Here is a 7,547-nt window from a genome sequence, read left to right as displayed (position 1 = left end):
ATGGGACCAGAGTAAAAAAAAAAACACAGAAAAAAAAAAGCGTCTCAACACCACCCTCTGCTGGAATTCAACAAGAATAGCAGAGCATCCTTACAAATATATAGTTTTAACATTGTTTAACCATCAAATTGACACATATATAATTAATATACAAAATAGGAATATTGCAGTTATTGGTACTTAGGTTTAAAGGCCGAGTTAAGCAGGGTTTTTAAGCTGGAGGTGCAGTTATTTCAAGCTACCGTATCATCCATCCCAAATGAGGGCAGTCTCCCCTCCACCCTCATCAAGCATCCTTTCCTCCTACTGCTTCACCGCACTGCTTCGACTACACTGGGACCACACTTGACTCCCTGGCTGTCGACTTTAAAGGACATATGAAAAGTAAGACATTTATTAATTAAAATTATATGAGCTCTTTGTGTTCACGACTGCCAGAGACGCTGTGACTTGCCTCTTGTCAGTTGCAGGTACTTTAGCTAAGCTAGCTAGTGCCTTAGCTAACGTTAGCAAACATGTTCCAACCGTTCCAACGGCTGCGGTGGGCGGTGCGTTTCTGCCCTTAATTAAATACGACATTTAAGATTCAATTTTTAAGCTCACCCTTGTCTCAAATGTGCCTTTCAGATGCCCAGTGTCACTGTGAAAGATGTCAACCAGCAGGAGTTTGTCAAGGCTCTGTCAGCTTTCCTCAAAAAGTAAGTCAAACACAAAACCAGGATACACACGAGCACCTGATATCCACCTGTCAATCAAACCGGCTGACGGTGTCACGAGGGACCAGAAGTAACGGTTGACCTAAATTTAATAATTAAATAAATATTGGATTTTTATTTATTTTTATTTTCCTCATTTATATTGGCATTGACTTTTGTTTACTTCCTGTTTTATTTATCTAAAATTATAACTTTTTAGAAAATCTTTTTTGTTTGTTTATTTCCAGTGAGAAAAAACACGTTGCCAATTTGATATTTAAAAATAAATTGTAGATATTTGTGAGATTTATTTCATAATTCCCCATTTATTTAATTTATTAGCACGTTGACCTCATTTGCTTATAGTGCCAAAATAAATGGAGGTCAAATATAACAGTTATCAGAAATATTATCGTTAAATCTGACCATGGAGTCTTTTTTTTTTTCTTCCTGTGTGTTAACATGAGACTAAATGAAGGTTTACACTTATTTCTCATGACTTCATTTCCATTTTCTCCAGATATATCTACATTTGGACTATAAACACGTTTGGTGGACTATATTTTAACGCACTTTAAGGGTTATATTGACAACCGTTTGTGTTTACAGATGACTCCCATGTGAATATATGTCAACCCCTAGTATAACGTGTATTGAGCCAAATCAGTCACAAAGTGATGAGAGTACTTTAAGAGTGTGAGAGTGTTTTGTGTCTGCAAAGTGTAGTGAAGTATTAAACGCCATAGGCCACAGTAAATGTTATGAATGACGGTATAAGCCACGGAGGAGTATTGATGAAGTCAAGTCTAGTTGTATTGACCTTTTTAGTGATTTATGCTACCAATTATTAATACTAACTTGGTGGTGCACTCAGGTTGGCTAACTTTAAACATACACTCTGTTATTGCCTTCAGAAATGAAGTACAGATATATCTTATCTTGTCTAAGAAATATGACAAACAAAGCTTACTCTCTTTCTGAAGACCATTAAATCTGCTTTTTTCTATAATGCAACTTGACTGTGTTCACATACCATTGGAATTTAGACTGATATGTCTACTATTATTATTATTATACTGTATGTATGTGCTGAATAGATGCTATTTTTATATGCCATATGTTGTTTTAGGAAGCGGTCCAGTCAGCTGATTCATCACGTCAACTGATAATTGATTTTTCAGGTCTGGCAAACTGAAAGTCCCCGAGTGGGTTGACACTGTGAAGCTTGCCAGGCACAAGGAGCTGGCTCCCTGCGATGACAACTGGTTTTACACCAGAGCAGGTTGGTTTCAAAAGCCTCGTCTCTGCTGCATCAGTTCTCCCACGTGCGGCTGAGTTAATAAATCCGTTCAGTAATTGACTCATTTGAAAAATTTGCTTAATCATTTAATGTCATTTAGAAAATAAAACATTTCAGCCTCCGTCATCTCCAGTGTGTGAATGTGCGGCCGTTCTCCGCCTCAAACTGTTTTAATTATTGTTCAGCCAAAATGTACACGGAACAATTAGGCGATCAAAGAATTTATTATAGTTAAACAAATGGAAAGTAAACATTGGCTGTTGGAAGTGTTTATTTATCTTGTTTTTTGGACATTATATATAGTATTTTATATATTTTAAAGATGCTGTAAACCCCTATTTTATAATATATATATATATATTTGGTTCCAAAGGAAATCCCATCTTAAGATATTTATTCCTTCAATATATTTGTACACTAAATTGTATGCATATTAAATCTCTCGTTTCTATCAATCCTGGGGTTTTCTTGACATTTTTCAGATGTGTGTCTGATTTGTTATTTTAGACAAACAGATGTTTAATCTCATATGGACATTTCACAAGTAGATTTTCCAAAACTGCCACAGCATATACAATAAATGCACACACCAGCTGATGTGGGTGTTATCTATTGAGACCCACGATACCATAAGTTGGAATGTTTGACTTCATGTCTTTTTTGTGCTTTTCGGATGACAAAACACACTGTACATATGTGCTGTGAAACTGTCTCCCCAGCGTCCACGGCCCGTCACTTGTACCTGCGAGGAGGGGTGGGCGTGGGCGCCATGATCAAGATCTACGGGGGCCGCCAGAGGAACGGTGTGTGCCCCGCCCACTTCAGCGTGGGCTCCAGGAACGTGGCGAGGAAGGTCCTCCAAGCTCTTGAGGGCCTCAAGATGGTGGAGAAGGACCCCAATGGGTAAGAGAGATAGACAAGTGAGTAGGTGATTCTGAAGCGGTGATTTGAATAAGTGATGTGTGTGTGTTTTGTTTTTTTTTGTTTAACTTTTGTGTTTATAGCGGTCGGAGACTTACCCCTCAGGGGCAGAGAGACCTGGATAGGATTGCCGGTCAGGTGGGTGGTTGAGTTGCTGCAGTACGTAAACAGCAATGTGAAATTATGAACTTTTTGTTCTTCTATGATACTAATTGAGATCATCAGAGATCAGATGTAGATTTATTAGATTTTCTCTCATATCGTGACAATGAGCATTATAGACTGGGACCAGATTACTCTCTTGTCATAGAAGTTTGACATTGTAAGACACTCCTTACATAAAAAGCCTTGAAGAATACTTCATCTCATTACATTCATTTTTAAACACTTTAGACCAAAGTGACTTACGAAGAGTGCTTTCAGAAGACTGCACTTGACTAAGACACTTCATGTTGGCGATGTCCACTCCACAGATACAACAGGAGTGGCTCTCTCTTGAACTCTGTGTCAGTCAACGCCACAACACCTTTAAAATCTACTGTGATATTTGCATTTATGAAGTTATGTTATACATTTATTGACCTCTCTATATACGTTTAATAGCTGGCGACTAACTTCTGTGTGAACGTCCCCTCTGCCCTCTGTCTGTCTTTTCCTTTGTATGTTCAGGTCGCCTCAGCGAATAAGAAACAGCGGAGTTTGCAAAGCGCCATCTGAGGAAAGCATGCAAAGAATCCAGAAACGCAGCAATGCCTTACTGCTTGTTTACTCAAGTTTGCTTGCCTCCCGTATCGACCCAGTGCCCGCAGTAACGGAGCACAAAAGGCACGTTGTAGAGATGCATGTGTCCATAGTGAAGTAAGTCTAAATTAAATAGTATACCTGAATGTTTGCTGCAGTTTTATGTTTGTGCTTTGTTTGAATGTCAAGAGAGCAGTGGCCTTGTGACAGCAAAACACAGAATGGACATAATTATCAAGTGAGAGCATGTTAATATTGTTGCCAACCGATGTGAAGCTGTGAACAACTGTAGAAAAACAAAAGCAATGCAATCGATACTAATAGATATTTTTATTGAATTCCATTTTTTGCAGAATAATAGCATTTTATCAGTGACATGTAGGTGTATTATATAATAATACACACTGTGTTCATAATAAACTGAGAATGAGCACTGACTGATGTTCTTTGTAAATGTCTGCTTGAATGTGAAGAGGATTGTGGGCGTTTAGTTGTTGGCCATGACGGAGCTGATCCAGCTGTTGTAGCGGCAGACGCGGGCGTAAACACTCGGGTGTCCCTTCATTGCGCAGTCATAACCCCAGGACACGACTCCCTGCAGCTGACCATTACACACCAGAGGACCGCCGGAGTCTCCCTGCAGACACGGGAGGAAGAATAATGTCAGTGGCTGGATATTCGCCACCGTGCACCACCACCTGACTCTCTGTGAGTTCGCCGTGTGATTTAGTTCAACTCACTTGGCAGCTGCTGGCACCCCCGTGCATGAATCCAGAGCAAATCATGTTGTCGGTGAGGAGGTGGGGGTAGGCGTTCCTGCAGATTCTGTCATCGATGATGGGCTGCCTTAGGCACTGGAGCCTGTCAGGAAAGTTGTCTAGGGAGGAGGAAGTTTATTTATTTATTTGGATGCACATTAACCACTGCAAAGGCAGCAGCTACCCTTCCTGGGCTTCACATAAACAAGTTACCCATCAAAAGCCGAACATGCCTCCAAGTAATTAGTCCTGTCTTATGTGATCATTCACATCCACACAGTGACAACGTTAGCCTCTTCAGGGTAGCTGCATCTATCATTCCTTTGAATAAGTCAGCACTGTATGCGTCACTCTACATCACGATCTAAGCCCACACTAAACGACTCCCTTCTGACTCCACTTACTGCCGTTGGTGGCCATGTTGCCCCATCCGGACACCAGGCAGTTCTCGTCGGCCACGGGGCAGCGAGAGGGCAGGGACACGGTCTGGACGTAGCTGTTGAGGGTGGCGGGGCGGCTCAGTTTGATCAGCATGATATCGTTGTCCAGGTTGTAGCTGTTGTAGTATGGGTTCTTGATCATCTTGGCCGCGTCGATCCACTGCTCGGTGCCCTCGTTCACAGCGATGTTGTGCTCTCCAAGACGGACCTGGATGCGACTGGTCGTGTTGGAAAAGTTATGGCAGGTTACATGTCGGTTTCTGTGCACTATGATGGTATGAGGTGTGCTAACATTAGCCGCAGTAAGCTTCTGACCACGTCAGCTAGCAAAAGTGCATTTTATTTCTTATAATTGTTAAGATACTTGTTATTTAAATGTGGCATATTATGCAAACCCAAAACATAAATTAAAACTATGTATCTGAGATCCACAAAATATGAGAAAAGATCATCTCCTCATTTCTTTCCTAGTCCTCTGTGCCTAATTACTTCATAATCACATTTGCAGCTGGCTCAAATGAATACATCTCGTGTTACCAGCCATATTAGTTCACCTTCCTTGTTTTCCAGTGTAATGAATGCCAGCAGAAAAGGGACAGCCCACTTCCAGAGAGGGGCGTGGCCATGTCAGCTCATTTGCATTTAAAGGTACAGAGACTGAAACAGCCTGTTTGGAACAGGACTAAATCCAAGGTCCACAAAAGCATGGTAGAAAGTACAACATGTGTGCTATTTTGAGCTAAAACTCAAAAGGCACATTCCGGGGACATGTGAGCCTTACATTAATTTAGTTAGAAGTGGTTTAATATGGGGTCTTTAAAATGTCATATGTCACTTCTAGCCCTAACCCTAACATGAGGGGGCGTTCACTCGGTTGTAGTCTGCAAACTCACCACTAGATGTCACTAAATCCTACATGCATTTCATGGTGTACTCTTGATTAAGCTATCATGCTGTTCGTTGTCTACTAGTCACTATAGTCACAGACCTTACACAGCCTTTCATAGGGATGATTTGACTTTTCACAAGAGGAAAAGGAGGAGACAGGTATAAATGACTCTTTCATTAAAGAGTCTCTGTAGACATTCCAACAAGCCAGCAAACCAGGACTTCCAAATCAAGGTCTCCCAAATCACTTGTGATTGTGCGTCAAAATGTCCGCAATTAAAAAAGATCTAGAGGTTTGGGCTAATATCTTACACAGAAATAACACAATTATTAACTGTGCAACTTTATTTCATCAGATTTGATCTACCTGTGTTACCATATGGAATTTATCAAAGAGTCTGAATGTTTTCTATTTTTTTCTTCTTGCCATTTGGGTCAAAGTAACTAATAACTGGTGACTCTTGTTTATGATCTCTCATCTTCTTCTAAAGTGTAATCAGTTGTATTTAATAGTTGTGTTTCTTCCAGTATAGTGGCGACAAAGTAAAGCCCCGATACCAAAGGACTAGCAACACTGATGCTTGCTTCAAGTAACATCCTCTGGCACAGCTTTCATGGCTCCTTAGCTGGTTTTAGTAACCTTTCTAAACATGGTTTATTGTACTTACGACTTGTAGCAGTGAGCAGCGGACACCACCCACAGGCTGGAGATGAGGGATCCACCACAGAAGTGATATCCAGAGTTCAGAGACACCTGATAGGGAACAGAGTGTCTGGGACACTCATACCCTCCGACAATCTTGTCATCCTCAGCTGCAACAACTGAAAGAGCACATGACATGTGGAGACATGAGGGAAAACACCCAGACACAAAGCTGTAGAAGACAAATCCTTTCTGAAAAATTCTAATTAGTAATTAGGAAAATGCCTCTTACATGCTGCTCCAAGCAAAGTCAGAAAAATCAGGGCCTTCATGGTGAAGTGTGTGGAGGAGAAAGGCCACGCTGAAACTCTTTATATACTGCCGTCCTTTACATCTTTTCAAGGCCAGGAAGGTAAAAGTCGGCAAAAAACGTATGGGAAAGAGCCATATGTCTGAAGGCAACTGGACGACCTTGAATGATGGTGTAACTGAGGTGTACCGCCATCTTGACTGAACAGTGTTTTTGATTGGAAACTTATATAATCTGCAATTTTGTATTTTGCCACCACTGAAGCGTATATGGTGCAAATGAGAAACGTAGAGCTGTTTATGACTTCAGACAGCACAAATTAATATTTGATCAGAACTACATGGCGTCACTGGCCTCAACTCGGGCGGCAGGTATTTTCAGAACAGTTCCCACTAATCCACAGAAAACCCCGATAAGGCTGCTCTAAATCTGCGATGAGATAACGTGCAACAAAACTGCTTCCAACATGTTTGACCAGACCCCTCAGGGGTGTCAAGGTGTCGCAAAGATTCAGACTATATTTTTTTCTTGGAGTTGATCTAAAATATAGTGCATCATATTTTTTTAATCAAGTTTTGCTAACCTAGATTGCTTTCCTAATAAATAAAGGGCTATATTTTTTTTTATTTTCCCATGGTTTGTTATTAATTACACAAAATATTGTAGAACTGAAACGACTGGTCTAATAATATTTTTTTTCAGTCATTATTAGGCCTCCATTAAATTGAATGCATTTAAAGTTTTTTACTCTGGTACATGTCAACCAATAATGTAAATGAAACTTATATGTCCTATTATTGTCTTCAAAGTAACCTAAGATATAAGTAACTCAATAGACAATATATATTTTA

General features: G+C 40.3%; 2 protein-coding genes across 2 annotated transcripts; one reads left to right on the top strand and one right to left on the bottom strand.

The window, feature by feature from the left end:
* The first annotated feature begins 545 nt into the window (after nt 1-545).
* Nucleotides 546-3,771, top strand: LOC311501151 (small ribosomal subunit protein eS19). The gene is made up of 5 exons (XM_084562833.1): nt 546-698; nt 1,877-1,977; nt 2,715-2,898; nt 3,000-3,054; nt 3,586-3,771. Exons 1-5 carry the CDS (start codon nt 628-630, stop codon nt 3,631-3,633), a joined length of 459 nt encoding a protein of 152 aa, XP_084418959.1. The 5' UTR covers nt 546-627; the 3' UTR covers nt 3,634-3,771.
* A 317-nt stretch (nt 3,772-4,088) lies between these two features.
* Nucleotides 4,089-7,302, bottom strand: LOC311501150 (trypsin-3-like). The gene is made up of 5 exons (XM_084562832.1): nt 6,679-7,302; nt 6,412-6,565; nt 4,820-5,073; nt 4,398-4,534; nt 4,089-4,294 (listed from the first exon to the last, which is right to left on the bottom strand). The coding sequence occupies exons 1-5, from the start codon at nt 6,716-6,718 to the stop codon at nt 4,145-4,147; spliced, it is 735 nt and encodes a 244-aa protein (XP_084418958.1). The 5' UTR covers nt 6,719-7,302; the 3' UTR covers nt 4,089-4,144.
* Between the last annotated feature and the right edge of the window lie 245 nt (nt 7,303-7,547).

This window comes from Chelon labrosus (genome assembly GCF_963514085.1).
Source record: "Chelon labrosus genome assembly, chromosome: 16".
NCBI classification, from domain to species: Eukaryota; Metazoa; Chordata; class Actinopteri; order Mugiliformes; family Mugilidae; genus Chelon; species Chelon labrosus.
This window is presented reverse-complemented; position numbering and strand designations above follow the sequence as displayed.

What these genes read in the sequence shown, in the direction of transcription:
- LOC311501150 (XM_084562832.1), bottom strand. Translation starts at nt 6,718, where the DNA reads ATGAAGGCCCTGATTTTTCTGACTTTGCTTGGAGCAGCAT. An exon ending in GCTGCTCACTGCTACAAGTC is followed by an intron (nt 5,074 to 6,411) that starts GTAAGTACAATA and finishes CAACACGACCAG; the next exon opens with TCGCATCCAGGTCCGTCTTG. An exon ending in CAACATGGCCACCAACGGCA is followed by an intron (nt 4,535 to 4,819) that starts GTAAGTGGAGTC and finishes CCTCCTCCCTAG; the next exon opens with ACAACTTTCCTGACAGGCTC.
- LOC311501151 (XM_084562833.1), top strand. Translation starts at nt 628, where the DNA reads ATGCCCAGTGTCACTGTGAAAGATGTCAACCAGCAGGAGTTTGTCAAG. An exon ending in CTGTCAGCTTTCCTCAAAAA is followed by an intron (nt 699 to 1,876) that starts GTAAGTCAAACA and finishes TTGATTTTTCAG; the next exon opens with GTCTGGCAAACTGAAAGTCC. An exon ending in CTGGTTTTACACCAGAGCAG is followed by an intron (nt 1,978 to 2,714) that starts GTTGGTTTCAAA and finishes CTGTCTCCCCAG; the next exon opens with CGTCCACGGCCCGTCACTTG.